The sequence below is a fragment of the Gopherus flavomarginatus genome, chromosome 8 (genome assembly GCF_025201925.1).
Source record: "Gopherus flavomarginatus isolate rGopFla2 chromosome 8, rGopFla2.mat.asm, whole genome shotgun sequence".
Lineage (NCBI taxonomy): Eukaryota > Metazoa > Chordata > Testudines > Testudinidae > Gopherus > Gopherus flavomarginatus.
In genome coordinates, this window is record NC_066624.1 from 63,538,964 (window position 1) to 63,557,656 (window position 18,693).

The following is an 18,693-nucleotide window of genomic DNA, read 5'->3' on the forward strand; positions in this document are numbered from 1 at the left end:
ATGAAATGGTGGCTCTCAGATATCTGCCCAATGAGGGACTTCCAGGAGTGGCAGTGAATTGTGGCCAGTAGCAAGCTGAAATCAGAATATTGTTTGGCAGAAGGTAACCTTTTCAAAAGCACCTTGGTTATTTAGAAACCCAAATCCCATTTTCAAAAGTGGTTTAGGCACTTATGTCCAGATTTTCAAAGGGTATTTAAACACCTAAAGATGCAGATAGGTGCCTAGTGAGATTTTCAAAAACACCTCAGTGCCTAACTTTCATTGGATTGGTTAGACACCAAACCTACTTAGATGCTTTAGAAAACCCCACTAGACACCTATCTGCATCTTCAGGTGTCTAAATACCTTTGAAAATCTGGCTGTAAGTGCCTGCCACTTTTGAAAATGGGACTTAGGGTCCTAAATCACTGAGAGGTTTTTGATAATTTTACACATAGGCTCCAAAGTCCTGTAAGTGATTTTGAAAATGTTACCCATCGGTGCAGGTATCTGACCATACAGACCCACCTCCATTTTTGTTTCCCTAAAGTATCATTTCAGAGCAAAGATCTCTAGCAATGCACCATTGTTACATTCAACAAATACACTGTAAACTCTTTGGGGCAGGCAGCATTTCTTCCTCTGCGGTTGTATAGCACCCAGCAGAATGGGGCTCGAATTCTGACTACGGCCTCTTGAGCGTCATGCCAGTGAAAATAATAAATAGTGATCGTTAGAGTGTTAGGCCAAGAAAGCCCAACTCCTGACCTGAAATATGCTGATGTAACTGCAGCTTGCAAATGTTTTAGCATATTTCCCTGAAACAGTCAAGTAGTTGGTATGTAAATAGCAGTGTTCTCCACTGAAAGCAGCTCTGTACTCCTGCTTGATTCGCTCAGTGACAGCTTGATCCAGGAGCGATGACATGAACCCACTGGGGCATGATGTCACGGGATATGCTGGGGAGAGGGAGGAAGCTGGTTGAAAGGAGCAGGCTTCTGCTGACGACCAGATCTGATTAGCAGCCCGGGAAAAGAAAATGGACAAGACAGCTCAGGAAAATATTTTGGTCAAGTTTGTATATTTGCAAGGTGAATTCTCCTTAAACACATACCAGAGAGCTGGGAGCAGGGTGCTTGCCCTAACTGCAGCCAGCTGCGGGAGAACAGAATACTCCTGTTTGTGCCTTGCAGCTGTACTGGAGAGTGGGCCTGGAACAGTCTCTCTCTGTAAACGCTGTGTCCGCACACAGCCGCCTTTTGGCGACATGGAAACAGCCTTTAATTAGAGAAAGGAGGAGGGGGGAACCACTTGTCAGTGGTTGCTAAGAGCTCTGTCAGTTTACAGTTCGCACTGGGGGTTTTGTTGTGTGTTTTTTTATAAACTTCCTGCTTTCCTTATCTCTGAATAAATGAACCTTTTATTACTTATTCATGAGGGCTAGAAAAAACAGGTTGGTTGCCACAAAGGCTGACTTGGATCTGAGCATGCAGGCCATGCTGCTTGCAATTTAATTCATGTCCAGCAAAGAAAATCCCAGGAGACCATAATCTCCCAGAGTGTATCTCATCCCTTAATTACAATCCGTATAGGAAAGGCTGAGAGGGAACTAAAAGAGGATGAATAGTATTGCATATGAAATCCTGCACTGCAGACAAGTGTGGGAGGTGGAACCAGGAAGAAAGATGCTATAGATAGCAGAGGGCGTATGATGGAGGGGCTGATGTTAGTCAAAGACAGCTCCATGCATTCAGCCCATCCACAGATGGAGAAATGCATGTGGATTTTACCTCCAGCGGTGGAATTTACCTCCATCTTTCATGAGGAAATTCTTTCCCCAGCTCTGCCCAGGCAAAGAGAGCAGAATGCCAGTCCCAGGAGCGCCCACTGGGTCAGACAGAACTACCTGTAGTGAGCCAGTGGAGGTGGGATCATGGGGACTGTTGGGTATGGGTGGCGGAGGGCAAAAAAGGAACCAGTCAGCCCTGAGGATAGGTCTTGGGGAGAGACGTTGGGTGGGAGAGAGGTGGTGGAAATCCCCCCTCTCTGCTACCTGACAAACCACCCAGACCCCCTCAGGCACCTGCCCTCATGTCACTGCTCTGGGCGTGGACCAGGTGGAATTCCGAGGCCAGCTGGTGCGTATGTGACAGCATAGCAGAAGTGGAGGAGCTCTCCGAAAGCATGTGTGTCACCTTCTGTGCAGCACTAGTGCTATCATGGCCAATTAGAGCCTCGCTTTTGTTGAGCAGTGGGACCCGGGGGCCTGCCACACAACTTAGGTCCATTGTAATGCAAGATATGCTTTCCTGAGGCTTCACTCCCCAGCATGGACAAGGGGATGGGTCCCGTCCTCTGATGTCAGTCAAGCAAAGAAGGACCAGTTAGGTGCCAAAGATGGGGCAGCAGGCCCCTCCCCTTTCAGCCCCTCAGCTATGGCTTTGGGGGTGGGGAGTTGGGGGGTGGGGGAAGAGGACCGTGACTGCAGCTGATGGAGGCGGGCTGGGGTGAAGTGTCTGAAGGGTAGGGATGGTTCACTTTGTGGACAAAATGAGGGGAGACAGCTGTGGGCCTGGGTCTCGCGGCTGGGTTCCTACTCTCCTGTGAAAGAGAATTCTGGGTTAGCAAGGGAAGTAATGGTGCCTCCCTGTGTTGTCCCGGGCAGTCAGACCGGGCCGAGTTCACGCCAGCCAGGTGTTTTTGGAATAGGAAAGATACAGCATAACTGGAGACCAAAAGGGAGTATGGAATGATTTCCAAACCTGGAGAGGAAGACATTGCTGTCAAAGAACCACCAAAACACAGCAGCTAGGGTCACTTCACCCCACCTCCATGTCCCTCCACAGGCCCCTCTCCTCCACCACAGCAAACACAAGCTCCCCATCTTGGCCTTTAACACCCTTCTCCATTTAGCCCTCCTCTCCATCCGATCTGCTCACCTGTCGAGCTGTTGGCCCCAGCGGTACCAGCCTGCCTGTCCACTTCTCCCCTGACAATCTCCATGCGCTCTCCCCCATCACCACCCATTCCCGGGGAAATGTCCCCAAAGAAATTCATAAAGCTGCCACCTTGTACTCCTTTAAATCCCATTTTAAAAACATACCTGCCACAATGTGTCTCTACAAATCCCTCTCAACTGGCATCGGCAAGGCATGTGACCAGCTTTTCTGGGACGTTGTGCTCACTTTATGGCAACTCATCCTCCTATTCTAGCCTCACCCACTGGTCTGGTGTGCCCCCCACCCCCCGGTGCCTGCTGGCTGGCATGCAGACCGAGTTCCCTGGGTCCAGCCATGTCTGTACATAGCCCCACGCAATGGGGTCCTGATCCTCGGGTGGGGTTCCTAGCTGTTACTGCAATACAAACAATAAATACTAATGACAACATAGGCATACAGACTGTAACCCCTCAGTGTAAAAACCTCAGTGAAGGAAGGCAATTTATCCAGCCACACAAGACGATAGGACAGAAAGATGAGCAATAGTTTGTCATTAAAGAAGGATGTTTAGATGAGATATTAGGAGCATTGAGCAGGGGAGTATAGAGTCATAGTGTTTAAGGCCAGAAGGGTCACCAGAATGTCTAGTGACCTCCTATGTATCACAGGCCATCACTTGGCATCTGCAGGCTAAACTCAGCAACCTGAATTAGACCAAAGTAGTCCAGAGTAATTAGTAAAGGAAAGGTGGTCAAGGCAGCATCACTAGTGATGGTTAGATTAGTGTAGGCACTGAAGGGGAGCTGACTTGCCAAGATATCACATTTCTGACTTGAAGACTGAGGTGGACCCGTGGTCCCTAGTATTGATCTCTGACTCTGTGAGTGGTCGGCCTCCCTGAACTGTTCCATCAGCCAGCCTGGCAAAATTACAGGCTTGCTTTAAACAGAGTGAAGTTGTTGATCTCTGAGACACACCTAGGATTTGTGTTTGAAGGTGAGGGAGCGTGTGATGCAGGTGATACAGTAAGATACACACTGCCCCAAACAGGTGGTAGTGCTGCCATGGGATGAGGGGAAAGATTGAGAGGGGAAGGGATTGTTAAAATCCCAGACTTCTGTTGCATGTCTCTGAATGTTGTGCAGAAGCCAGGCTGCACAACGATGCATCCTGTGATTTGAGATCGGCGCGGTTGATCAGGAGCAAATGCAGGTGTTTCAAGCAGTCCATTGCAAACATGGGTGTGTTATGTAAATCACCGTCCCAGGCAGCAAAGTGTTAACCTAGCAGCATTTTAAGTTGAAATTCCCAGTCCGGCCTCCCTCCAGCTCTGAGGCAACTGCCATGAGGGCAGAGAAATGGTAGTTTTGTTTTGGAAATTGGCATCCATTATGGGACAGCTCCTGGAAATGAATTTGGTTTTCCCCCAGCTGCACATTCTACGGCCAGCCTCCCTGCCAGCTGCCCCTTCTCAAAGAGCCCATTGTACCAGGCTGGCACACAAACAGAGGAGGGTAAAAAGGGTGGGGGGGAACACATTCCCTGCTCGTTGGATGTTCTTCAGTGTGTTGTGTGTGTATGTGGCGTCTGCACCGGGTTCTTAAAGTCAGCACAAACCCGCCCAAGTTCTGCTGATCCCAGCAGAGGATGGGGGTCCTTTCTAATATGCCTGTTTTCCTAACCTCATAAAGGCACTGTCGTGTATAGGATTTGGCCGATCACATTCCTTTTGGACTGGGTCACCACCTCCATCCCTTCCCTCTTTGGGCCAGTAATGTTTAGCCTAAAGACTAAAAATGGCTTATCTGGTGCCCTTTTCCAGCCAGCCGACCTCGCTGCACTCCTGGGTCCATTCCTTCATTTGTTTCATCTGTTCAATGGCTGCTGTGTCGAGCCTGTAATCTCCGGAGTACCCCTGTTCCTCGCTATAGATCTACTATGAGATAACTGTCAACCCAGGGGGCCTATGACCGTGTCTACACTAGAGAGTTGTACTGCTTTAACTATGTCAGAATTATCCAAGCAATACATCCCACCCTCGGCGTGGACACAGGAATACCTGTAAAAATGTGCGTATCCTGGGAGAGCTCATCCCCCCAAGGTGTCTACCTGCATCTTCAGGTGCCAGCTGCCTTTGTAAATCTGGCCCTAAATACTCTGCTACCTAAATGAGTGTGTACGTGAATTAGCAGTTAGGTGCCTGCAACCGAGTTTAGGTAACTAATTACAGACTCATGTGCCTAACATTAAAGACCCACACTTGAAAGACTGGCTAGACACTCTGGGTACGTGTGTGTGCTTTAGTGTTTAATAGCCTTCCTCTTAGCCATCTCCGCTCCCAGCATATGTTCACACCACCCAATGTGGATGTGCTCGTTCCAGTCTCAGTACATAGGAGCATCCCAGTGTTCTCTCCCCACATGTCTGTATGTCAGAGGTCCCCCCATGTCCTCTCAGGCTCCTATTCCCTTCTCCATCTCCTGCACTCCAACTCCCACTTCTCTGAAAGACTGGAACAGGAAGGGCCAGCTGCCCAGCTCCATTCGCTCCAATGGAAATGATCTGTGTGACTTCAGTGAAGCTACATTGAGTTACATCAACTGGGACTGGGCCCTTACTGTTCCCCCTGCCCCTAAACAAGCCATATCCTATTGCATCAGCATGTCTTTGGCACTTCCTTTTTCTACCAGCATAGCGTTGCCTGGTGACCTGCAGCTTGGAAGTTTTACAGACCCTAGAAGTCTGGAATTAACCAGACGCAGCATTCAGAAGTTATCATGTTAAAGACCAACAGAGAAATGCCATTGAGATGAGCAGCATCGAGTCATGGATCACTACCCCACTGCGTTAGGCACTGTACACACACTTTGAGATGTTAGAGGATATTTTACTTATTATTTTCAAAAATATATTGAAGAATGAGTAACTGAAACAAAGGCCCAAAATTCTGAGTTTAGCTTAAAATAAATTAAAAAAACATTTCTGGCTTTTCACAATCCAGGGTGAGCTAAAAAAAGAGAAGACTTCCAAGCATTGTAGGGGATAAAAAAGTATTGCATATACAAAGATAAGTGTGTATGTGTGTGTGCATACTGGTATATTCATTTGCAGGCAGATTCACACACATAATCATGCGGTAATATTTAAAATTTCCTAATTTTTTAGCATGAATATTTAAAATGTCCTAACTTTAGCGTGAATTATTTTAAAAATTCCCTTCCGGCCCTGCATTTCTATGATTCTATAGGGGTGGTTGTGGAATCCCCATCATTGGAGGTATTTAAGAACAGATTAGACAAATACTTGCCAGGGATGGTCTAGGTTTACTTGGTCCTGCCACAACTGGACTAGATGACCTCTTGAGGTCTCTACCAGCCCTACATTTCTATGATTCCATAAAAAATAAGGTTGAGGTCCTCACTCAGCAAGAAAAAGAATCAAAATTCTAGCCACAGAGAATTAGAGAGTTCTTCGTTACCCAACACATGTTCTTCTTTGGAAAACACAGAGGACAGAAATTCCCTAGCATCACCAAAATCCAAGAAAAAAATAACATTTCTGATCCTTGCTCAGCTGTAACTTAGCAGGCAAAAGAACAGATGCTTTAAAGCCTAGGAAATACATTTTGAATGCAAGCAAAGATTTTTGCCCCCTACATGCATGGTAGTTTTAGCAACATCAAGGAAGATATTTACCCTTCTACCTTGAGGAAACCACACCTAATTTTTCCACCTATAAGTCATCAGCTTTCCCAATCAGAAGATGATGTCAGGGTAATAGTATATAGGGGCCGCTTCATGGACACCACAGTGCAAGTATTGTTTCGTTTATAAAATACTCTACCTGCTTGAATGCTGGCAGAGGAATTAAAGTCCTTTATACAATTAAAAACTCTATTTATTTGTCCCTCCCTCTAGTCCTTTGGAATGCCACAAATACCTTTTAGTGTAATTTTCAAATGTTGCGATTTGTCTATGCAACACTGAGATGCCTCAGTAAGGACTCCAAGTAATGAATGCTTTATTGCTTTCCTAAAGAGACTCCAAAATTGACAATTTTTTCTTTCACATCTGTAATATTATTTTCTGCCAAAGTCAACCCAATTTTCCAAATCGCATTTAGAAGAAACAGTATCCAGGCATCAAAGGAATAAGGCTTTGACAAGCCAAAATATTTGATTCTCTAAAGTAAGTTCAAATAATAAGAGAAGAGGCCACAGGGAAAGGTAGCTGAGCAGTGGATGTTTTCTAAGCTGCTGTAGATAGAACAGGGTGCACTGTGAGCAGTGATTTGAGAAACTGTCTGGTTAGTGACATCAGTTCCACTTGAAATTATGAGAAAAAATATCTAATCAGACTTCTCTGGGTTTTTTAAATTTTTATTTAAAATGTATAATATAAAACATCTTGTAACCAAAAGAAAGAACCAAAAAATGAGAGAGCGTTGCTAGGACAGGGGTTCTTGAATTCTATCAGAGAGTTATATTTGACCCCCTCCACTCCCCGCACCCTACATACAATATTCAGAACAGAAATGCCCGCACAACAACATGAGAGACAAGGTGGATGAGGTACTATCTTTTATTGGACCAGCTTCTGCTGGTGAGAAAGACAAGCTTTCAAGCTTATACAGAGCTCTTCTTCAGGTGCTGAAGAACAACAGACCAACAGAAGTTGGTCCAATAAAAGATATGACCTCGCCCACCTTGTCTCTCTGATACTGAGACCCACACAACTACAACAACAGAGCATGTAAGATTCTGCTGGATCAGGTGCTTATATAACCTCTGCTTCTCCTGACATCCGGGAGGGGCGAGGTGATGCTCAGTGCTGACACCTGACCCCCGCCCCCAAGTTGGTTCTAAGTAAAGCTATTTGAAAAATGCTAATGATTTTTCATGAGAAATTTTTAAAAATTGATATTTTTGTTTTCATCAAAATGTCCTGCAAATGTTTTGGGGGATTTCAAAAATCCACAACAGAAAACTTGGGGTGGGGGGGTCAGAATTTCTGTTTTCAGTTACATTTTTCAGTTTGGGGCAAAATGTTTCCTGGCCTCATTGACAAGTTTCCATGAAATGGAAATTACTCTGTGAAAAAAGTTGTTTGACAAAAAGCCCTTTTCACTGACATTACATATTGCAAGGAATTGTTTTGACTGGCTCTAGCGTTAAGCTGTTTAGGGCTTGGGGTTTGTGTGTAATAGAGATCACCTTTCATATGGGGTCAGACCGTGATGCTGAGATCAAAGGTGCTCCCCCGCTGGAACTCCAGATGGTAGGTATGCATGAGGAGGAGTCAGTGGCAGGGCATTCTCAGGGAAGGGCCCTCCACTCTGAATTCCCTTCCCTTGACTTAATCCACGACAACCTGACTCTGTTGGTCTTCGAGGCACAATGCAAAGTCTGGGTGTTTTTTCCCAGGTTTTCCATAAGGGGGTGACTGACGGGGCTGGCTCCAGGGTTTTTGCCGCCCCAAGTGGCGGGAAAAAAGAAAGCCACGATCGTGATCGGTGGCAGCTCCACCGCACCGTTTTCTTCTTTGGCAGCAGGGCCTTCCCTCCGAGCGGGACTGCGGGACCCGCCGCCGAATTGCTGCCAAAGAGCCCGACGTGCCGCCCCTTCCCCTTGGCCACCCCAAGCACCTGCTTGCTAAGCTGGTGCCTGGAGCCGGCCCTGGTGACTGAGCAGGGACTCATTGTTTGCAAGGCAGGTCCTGTAGCGGATATTGTGCCAGTTTCAGTTTAATGAATGAACTGTATTTCCTGTCCATTCCATATGCCTCTAGCAGTTCTGAACAGCGCATGGAATACATTCAAAGACTGAAAAAATGCACTACCTGCCTATCAGCCCCAGGGCTGGGAAGAAAACCAGACATTGTTTGTGAAGGGGCTGCATGTGGCCTGGTCTGAACTGCTGCCTGCATGCAGAGTACACCCGGTGGAAAGACCAATCCACAGCACAAGTCGCCACTGGCCTCTCTGAGGGCAGGATTCCCAGGCCGTTTCCGTGGGATGGGGCTGGTACCCAGTGCAGACGCCCCATGTGCTGCCTGCTCCCCAAGTGGCAGCCTGAACTTTTTGTACCCAGCCTGGGCTGTCTGTGTGTGCAGGCCAGAGATCAGCAGCTCTGTCCTCTGGCTCCAGTTCAGCAAAGCACTGAGGCATGTGCCTAACTCGAACCACACGAGTAGCCCTGTTGCCGTCTATAGGTTTTCTCATGTGCTTAAAGCTAAGCACATGCTCAGATACCTGTCCCTTGCTGAATCAGGGCCAAACATCACATGCCATAAATACACTGTTCTGTTCACTGTCCTCTGCCCTCCACACTGCTGGGTCTCACCGCCCGGCCAGAGCCAGGTAATGGAAATCACTAGCCATTCAGATGAAAATGGCTCCTCTTCTCTCCCCCACCCCCGAAGAGACATGCCTCCCCATCTCACAGTCATGGAGTGTAAGGCCAGAAGAGATCATCTGGTCTGATCTCCTGTATGCCACAGGCCATTGTGTTTCAACCCAAACGCCCTGCAGCAAGCCCAGCCACTTGTGTCTGACTAGCATGTCCTCCAGAAAGGCAGCAGTGCTATTTCAAGGGACTGATGTGATTTTTCCACTTGCCTCATAACGACTCTGTGCTTTGATGAATGCTGTGTGGTCACTGATTTTGGGCTCTCCGCTTTACACTTCTCTCAGTGCCTGTAGCTGCCGTACGGTAGATCAGGATGTCTGGACCATTTTCCGGTGGTGTTCCTGGCGTGCGGGATCCCGCCAGTTCTCCTAGCCTAGGCCTTCTCTGGAGTTCTGGGGAACTGGACATGCCTCTGCAAGCCCAGCTCCTGAGAGCTCTGCATCTGTCCCTTGTTTGTGTCTCTGTTGTGGGCCCACAGGCCCCGCCCAAGCGGGGCACTCGGCTGTGTCTGTAACCTGGGCTGTCAGTCAGTGTCTAATGCCTGACCATGCCTGTCTCTTTGCAGTGTGACGGAACGCTGCTGGACCTGAGCAGTACCTCACTAGAGGGCATCGCTGTCCTCAACATCCCCAGCATGTATGGTGGCTCCAATCTCTGGGGCGAGACCAAGAGACAGCGCAGCTATAATCGGATCAGCAAGAAAGTGCCCGAAAAGTTGCACTCTACGGTGGTCACTGATGCCAAGGAACTCAAGTTCTGCATCCAAGGTGAGCTGCGAACACCGTCACTCCCAGTGCATGGAGAGGCTTGGGGATGGGAGGCGGTAGGGCTCGATAAAGCACAGAGCAGGGATGACTGAACCGTACATGTATCTCTGTAGGCACTTTGGTCATGGCTTAAAACAGGAGAGTGAGAGAAGGTTTATGACTGAGAGTGGTTCTTTCATGAGCATTTAACTGGCCCCGAACAGAGGTAAATCCACACTGCCCTCATCCCACCTCCTTCCCTTCTCTCCGTGGTACCCAAAAATCTTTGTCCATTTGCCAACCCTTTGGGCATTGGAAAGCCCTGGAGAATGGTCAAAAGATGTTTCCTTTGACTATCCTGACGTGGCCCCATGTGTACAATGACGTTAATACTCCTGCCCTTCTCCAACTCAAGGACCATCTCTCCCTGTGTGTACAAAGGGAGCAGGTGGGTTATCCCCCCTTCCCCTGGGTGTAGGTGGGTGGTGAATAGAATGCCCTGGGTGTGGATGGGGACAGGACCAGCTGTGAGGGAACCTCAACCTGCAGTGCCAGCCAGCTTGGGTGCTGTGGAGCAGAGCAGGTGCGGGATTGGTTAGCGACAACCCAGTGGATGGTGTGGGGATTATGGGACACAAATCTCAGTTAGGTCAGTGTGAGACTCAGGGCCTGGTGTGTGTGTCTGGACTCTGTCTGAGGAGGCTGTTTGCTGATTGCACTGCATGGGGAGTAGGGGGGAGCGATCGATGATCTTCCCAGGCACCGTAGGGTGACCAGATGTCCAGTTTTTTACCAGAACACCCGGTCGAAAAGGGACCCTGGCAGCTCTGGACAGCACTGCAGACCAGGCGTTAAAAGTCCGCTTGTCGGTGCTGCAGAGCTAAGGCAGGCTCCCTACCTGTCCTGGCTCTGCGCTGCGCCCCAGAAGCGGCCAGCAGGTCTGGTCCTAGTTGAGGGGGCCACAGGGAACCACAGCCAATAGGAGCTGCGGGTGTGGTGCCTGTGGGCGAGAGCAGCATGCAGAGCTGCCTGCCTCACCTCCGCCTAGGAACCAGACCGGCTGGCCGCTTCCGGGGTACATCGCAGAGCCAATTCAGGCAAGGAGCCTGTCTTAGCCTCGCTGTGCCACTGACCAGGAGCTGCCAGAGGTAAGCCTGTGCCCCAACCCCAAGCCCGTCCCACACCCTGAACTCCCCTGCCCCAGCCTGGAGCCCTCTCCTGCACCCCAAACCCCTCATCCCCAGCCCTACCCCAGAGCCCAAATCCCCAGACAGAGCCCTCACCCCCCCTTGCACCCCAACCCCCTGTCCCAGCATGGAGCCCCCCCTCCCACACCCAGAACCCCTCTGCCTCAGCCTGGAGCCCCATCCTGCACCCCAAATCCCTCATCCCCAGCCCCACCCCAGAGCCCACACCCCCAGCCAGAGCCCTCACCCCCTCCTGCACCCCAACCTGGAGCCTTCTCCTGCACCCTGAACCCCTCATTTCTGGCCCCACCCCAGAGCCCGCACCCCCAGTTAGAGCTCTCACCCCTTCCCGCACCCCAACTCCCTGCCCCAGCCCAGTGACCGTGAGTGAGGGTGGAGGAGAGCAAGCCACCGAGGGAGGGGGAATATAATGAGTGGGAGGCAGGGCCTCGGGGAAGGGGAGGGGCCGGAATGTGGCCTCAGGGAAGCAGGGGGCTCGGGGGCTCGGTTTTGTGCAATTAGAATGTTGGCAACCCTAAGGCACTGGCTGAGGCTTCATGGCTTCTTTCCTCCTGTTGTCTGTGTTGCGCGGCGGGTGCAGGTCGGGGGCAGCAGGACTGGCCGTGGTGGGGCCCCAGAGCTGTCGTGCGGCTGGGTTACCGTGAGTTGGTGGTGAAGAGCTCGGGCTGTGCCAGCAAGCCAGGGGCCTGCAGGTGTTCTGGAGCCCCTGAGCTCTGGGCTGTGGGCAGCTGCTCTCCAGAGCAGAGGAAGGTGATTATTAACATGATCAGTCGAGGCACAGGTGCAGGGTTCTTGTGGGGAGGGGAGTGCTCAAGGGGGAGGTGCAGCCTGCCATGGGGCTGAGTCCTGACAGCATGGGAGGGGGCAGGAGGAGAATGTGAGGTGCTGCCTGGCTCTTCAAAAGTCTGACCCCAGACGGCAAGGGCTGGGGCGTTCTTGGCAGTGCCCTGTGAGGCCAGAATTCCTGTCCCTGCTGGTGGAGTCTCGCTAGGGGGTGGAGGTGGTAGCTGGTGACTGCTGTTGCTGGAGCAGTCATTGCTACTTTGAGGGGAAAAGCAGGGAATGAAATGCGGAGCTTGTCCTGTTACACTCCCTCTAGGCCCCTACTGCAGCATGGCCAGCTCTGGCATCTGCACGTTTCACGATAGCTGGTGGTTTTCTGCAAGCCCCAACTCCTAGAGTCAGGTGATTGTGTGAGTATCTCAGCCTGCCTTTCTAACCCTCCTGGTTGAAGAGAAAACCTTTTGTGGGCATGAGCTGAGGGTGACCTAGCAGCTCAGAGATCAGAAGACAGAGAAACAACATTTACTGTGATTTAAACTCTCATGATTTCTAAGCCAATCTCATAATTTCTGGGCCCTGACTCAGGACTTTTGCACATTTGGGGTTGGCACCGCTGTGGGGGACTTGGGAGGGACTTTGAAGGTGCTTGAAGAAAGCTCTGCATCTGCTATTCCCTTGACAGTGGCCTATGAAAGCAGGCTGCATTTTGCTGTACTCTGGCTCCCCTCTCTGGGGGCCCTGATAGGCTGCCGCGCAGTATGACTTAGACAGCCATGAGAGCGGCATAAACTGGAGGGGCGCTACCCATTGCTTAAACCTCCTTAGTCAGATAACGGGCCTGACTCCCTGTGGCCCTGGGCCTGGTGTGGCGATTTCCACCTGCGCCAGCTGTGCCCAGGGGAGATGGCTGCAGAGGTGCAGGGCAGTGAGGAATCGGGCTCAGTGTAGTCTCACTGACGTGCACAGCTCCCCACACCTGTTTGTGGCTATGTTCCGAGGGCCCAAACTAAACACTTGCTTTGCAAAGCTTGTCCTCCATAGGAGGACATAGACCAAGGGCTTCAAGAGAATTATACTCTGGTCCCTCCCCATTTTAATTCCATCCTTCATCCGGACTTGGGCATGGAGATAAACCCTTTGCGGTGTGAGAGTCAGCACTAGTGACAAAGTCAAAGTAAAGGGAACCCAACAAAGAGGAGGCAAGCATGCCATCCTGCCTCAGAGGCAAAGGATGGAGAATAAGCAAACACAGATTTAGTAGAAAGCCCTCTGGCTGCTTGAGGGAGTCAATACAATGAACAAACAGAACCCCTTGTGTTTTTCAGCCTCCTCAAGTTTTAGTCTAGCCTCCAGTCTCCTACGAATTGGGGATTATTATATAACACAGATTGTGTGCATTCACTAGATATGAATTGAGTCATATGCTTAACTGCTAGTTCTGCTAGCCCATCAATCCAGTGGAGATAGCTCTGCAGATTGCTGTTCAATATCTCAGAGCAAAATCTTTAACCATAAGGAGATGCCGGGGATTGTTCCTGAGGGTGACATTTAGGGCTTCTGTGGTAGGGCTCTGTGAAGAGCTTCCACAGGGCTAGGGAGACAGAGGAATTTCAGAGCCCCAATGTGCAAAGGAGAAGATGATATGAAAGGGTGGGGGGTAAATTAACTAACCACTGGGGAGTTTGCAGGAAGAGAGAGCTGCTACAGGAGGGGTGGGTTCCACTGTAACGCAAGTAACTCCAAAGGGCATGGACAGAAAACTAGCAAGGCTTTGTGGGATTATTTTAAGTAGGAGCTGGGGGAGAGCTGCTGGGTGCCAAGGTACAGCAGAGGCAGACAAAACCTTCTGTCCAGGTGTCAGTGAGATACAGCTGTCTCTGAAGTCAATAAAGTATAGGGCAGAAATTGCAGCTGGAGAAGGGGCAGGTTGAGATCAGAGAGAAAAAGCCCAGAAAGTAGTGCAGTGCCAGAGTTCAGCGTTAAATAACCTGTGTCTAGAACTAGCTGTTCCGAGAAGCAATGATGCTGAGAAACTGCTTCTGTAACTCTTGTCCCAATGTGATCTGACCATCCGTTGTTATCCAGTGAGTCATCCATTGTTCTGAGTGATCAGACTGAGCTGCCTCTTGGAGCTCCCTCAGCACTGCACTCAATGCCGTGTTCTGGTAGCATAGCCCTAGTGGCATGTCTGTACTTATGACTGGGAGCCATACGGAGTCAGGCGTGTGATCGGAGCACCCTACGGTCTCTAATGTGTTATCTTCACACGCCCAATAGGAAGGAGAGAGACAAGTGCTCCTTTTCCTCCTGTCTTATAACTAAGGCTGCATGTCTGTCACGGGGTTCCGTGACTTCTGCAGTGGCTGACTCTGGGACTGACTGAACAGATCAGGCAGCCCCTGGGCCAGCCACACCAGCCACTGCTGGGGCAGTTTGGGTGTGGGAGGGGGCTCAGGATGGGGGGAGGAGGGAGCCTTCCTTCCCACAGGGGGAGGGGGGAGCCTTCCTTCCTTCCCAGAAGCGGCCGACATGTCCCTGCAGCTCCCAGGTGGAGGGACCAGGGGAGCTCCTTGCACTGCCGGTGCTCCCAGGCACCGCCCCCCACAGCTCCCATTGGCTGTGGTTCCTGGCCAATGGGAGCTGTGGAGCCAGAGCTCATGGCAGCATGGGGAGCCCCCCAGCCTTCCCTCCTGCTAGATGCTGCAGGGACACACAGAACCAGGTAGGGAGCCTGCCAGCCCTGCCAACCCTCCCCACCCACCCCCCCAGCACCAGCAGGGGTCCTGGGACGTGCACCATTACCGCCTGCCCCTCCAGCACCAGCAGGGGTCCCAGGCCACCACCACCCAGCCCCCTCAGCGCCCACACACCACCCCCGCAGAGCACCCGCAGACCCCTGGCCCAAGGTTTAGTTGGGGTATATAGTACAAGTCATGGGGTATGTCTACACTACGGGATTATTCCAATTTTACAGAAATCGATTTTTGGAAACAGATTGTATAAAGTTGAGTGCACGCGGCCACACTAAGCACATTAATTCGGCGGTGTGCGTCCATGTACCGAGACTAGCATCGACTTCCAGAGTGTTGCACTGTGTGTAGCTATCCCATAGCTATCCCACAGTCTCCCCCTCCCATTGGAATTCTGGGTTGAGATCCCAATGCCTGATGGGGCCAAAAATTTGTCACGGGTGGTTATGGGTAAATGTCGTCAGTCAATCCTTCCTCCATGAAAGCAACAGCAGACAATCATTTCATGCCCTTTTCCTTGGATTGCCCGGGCAGACGCCATAGCATGGTAACCATGGAGCCCATTCAGCCTTTTTTCACTGTCACCGTATGTCTACTGGATGCTGCTGACAGACGCAGTACCGAAGTGCTACACAGCAGCATCCCCTTGCCTTTGCAAGTTAGCAAAGACGGTTACCAGCTCTACTGTACCGTCTGCTGCTTTGCAAGTTGACAAAGACGGTTACCAGTCATACTGTACTGTCTGCTCCTGTCACGAGTGCTCCTAGACGGCCTCATTGAGGTTGGTCGGGGGTGCCTGGCCAAAAATGGGAATGACTCTCCAGGTCATTCTCTTCTTTAAGTTTTGTCTAATGCAGAGTCAGTCCTGCCTAGAATATCAGGCAAGCCTACTAAAGAACCAGAGAGGCAAATGGCCACTCCAGGTCAGAGCCCCAGACATCCCGCTGAAATGATGAGCTGCATGCCATTCTTGGGGGTGCCCTGCAACAACCCCACCCATTGCTTCCCTCCTCTCCCACCCCTCCTGGGCTACCGTGGCAGTTATCCTCCCATTTGTGTGATGAAGTAATAAAGAATGCATGAGTAAGAAACAACACTGACTTTATTGCCTCTGCAAGCAGAAATCAAAGGGGGGAGGGGAGGGCGGTGGGCTTACAGCAACGTAGAGTGAACCACCATTCTGCACTTGCTCAGCCTATAGCTGAAAATGGGAATCTGTGATAAGCACTAGGATAGAGGCACAGGCAGGACTGAATCTCCATTTGTGTGTGGGCCTTTGGTTGACACTGGTAAAATACAAAATGTGTGTGGGCCTTTGGTTGACACTGGTAAAATACAAAATGTCCCAGGATATGTATGTTGGGGGACAATTCTAAACGGCAGCTTAATTTTTTTATTTGATGCAAAATGTAGAGGTCTAAGTATCTGACTGTGAGTCCTGGTAGCAAGTAGGCTAGGGTAGGCGCGACCGCGCAGTGCTGCTGACTGGGAGAGCAGCCTGAGGCAGAAGCCTCCAGCTGCCATGATATTCCAGGCAGGACTGAATCTCCATTAGACAAAACTTAAAGAAGAGAATGACCTGGAGTCATTCCCATTTTTGCCCAGGCACCCCCAGCCAACCTCACCGAGGCCAGCCAGGAGCACCCACACGACGATGATGACGGATACCATTCCTACTGTACCATCTGCCATCCATAAGGCAAGGCAAGGCACGAGGATGCTGCTGTGAAGGCGCTGCAGCACAGCGTCAGCCAGCAGCATCCAGTAGACATACGGTGACATTGAAAAAAGGCGAGAAACGATTTTTTTCCCTTTGCTTTCACAGGGGTGGGGGCTGACGACATATACCCTGAACCATCCGCGACAATGTTTTTGACCCTTCAGGCTTTGAGAGCTCAGTCCAGAATTCAAATGGTTTTTGGAGAGTCTGGGAACTGTGGGATAGCTACAGTCGTCAGTCGCCCCTCCCTCCGTGAGCGTCCATTTGATTCTTTGGCTTTCTGGTACGCTTGTCTCAGCTCCTTAAGTTTCTCGCAGCACTGTGTTGTGTCCCTGTTGTTGCCTCTGTCCATCATGGCCTTGGAGATTTTTTCAAATGTTTTGGCATTTTGTCTTTTGGAACAGAGTTCTGATATAACAGATTCATTTCCCCATACAGAGATCAGATTCAGTATCTCCCGTACGGTCCATGCTGGAGCTCTTTTTTGATTCTGGGACTGCATGGTCACCTGTGCTGGTCAGCGCTCCACGCTGGGCAAACAGGAAATAAAATTCAAAAGTTCGCAGGGCTTTTCCTGTCTACCTACCTGCCAGTGCACCCGAATTCAGATTGCTGTCCAGAGTGGTCACAATGGTGCACTATCGGATAGATCCCGAAGGCCAATACTGTCGAATTGCGGCCACACTAACCCTAATTCAAAATAGCAGTGTTGATTTCAGTACTACTCCCCTCATCGGGGAGGAGTACAGAAATCGATTTTAAGAGCCCTTTATATTGAAGTAAAGGGCTTCGTTGTGTGGATGGGTGCAGAGTTAATTCGATTTAACGCTGCTAAATTCAAGATAAACTCGTAGTGTAGACCAGGCCATGGATAGGTCTCGGGCCGTGAATTTTTGTTTACTGCCCATGACCTGTCTATGACTTTTACTAAAAATACCCATGACTAAAATGTAGCCTTACTCATAACACAAGAACAAGGGAACATTCAATGAGATTGAAAGGTGGCAAATACAAAACTGATCAAAAGTGCTTTCTTACCCAACACATTATTACCCCCTGGAACTCACTGCCACTTGATAACTTTGAAATCTAGGACTTCGTAGGATTGATAAAATGTTTCTTGCTATGTGTATGTATAGCACCTAGCACAATGAGACCCTGATCTTAGTGCTACTGTAAAACAAATAATAAATAATAGGCAAAGAGTAACTATTAATGGAATGTATCTGTAACTTTCACTCCATGCATCTGAAGAAGTGAGATTTTTTTACCCACGAAAGCTTATGCTCAAATAAATCTGTTAGTCTTTAAGGTGCCACCGGACTCCTTATTGTTTTTGTGGATACAGACTAACACGGCTACCCCCTGATATTCATGGAATGATGTCAGATTGGAAGGAGGTCTCAAGTAGGGTTACACAGGGATCTGTTCCAGGTCTGGTGTTATTTAACTTCTTCATTAATAACCTAGATGTAGGAATAGAGAGCATACTGATCAAATTTGCAGATGACACAAAGTTGCAGACACTATGGAGGATAGAGCTAACATTCAAACTGATCTTGATAAATTGAAGAATTGAGCTCTAGACAACAAAATGAAATTCTACAAGGACAAATGTAAGATGCTGCACTTAGGCAAGAAAAACCAAATGCACAAATACAGAATGGGGGATAACTGGCTTGGCAGCAGTATGGCTGAGACAGATCTGGGAGTTGTGGTGGATCACAACCTCAACATGAGTCAGCAATGCGATGCTGTTGCAAAAAAAGCAAATGCAGTGTTAGGTTGCATTTAAAGAGGTTTAGCATGCAAGCCATGGGATGTGATAGTACTGCTCTACTCAGCCCTGGTTAGGCCTCAGCTGGAGTACTGTGTCCAGTTTTGGTGACTGCTGTATAAAAAGGATGTCGAGAAACCAGAAAGGACCAAAGGCGGGTGACAAAGATGATCAAAGGGATGGAAAGCAAGCCATAGGAGCAAAGGCTGAAGGAACTGGGTATGTTTAGCTGAAAAAGAGGAGATTGAGGGGGGACATGATGGTGGTCTTCAAATACATGAAAGGCTGCCATAAGAAAGGTGGAGAAAAGTTGTTCTCTCTTGCCACAGAGGATAGAACAAGAGGCAATGAGGTCAAACTACAGCCCAGCAGCTTTAGATTA

General features: G+C 49.7%; 1 protein-coding gene across 6 annotated transcripts in view; it reads left to right on the plus strand.

Annotated features, from left to right (window-relative positions):
- The window catches only part of DGKG (diacylglycerol kinase gamma), a 206,516-nt gene that overhangs the window by 166,865 nt on the left and 20,958 nt on the right, over window positions 1-18,693 (plus strand). For all 6 annotated transcript variants that reach the window (XM_050965403.1, XM_050965402.1, XM_050965406.1 and 3 more), the window contains one exon: window positions 9,893-10,094. In XM_050965403.1, the coding sequence (XP_050821360.1) occupies window positions 9,893-10,094 (202 nt within the window). The remainder of the gene's footprint in view (window positions 1-9,892; window positions 10,095-18,693) is intronic.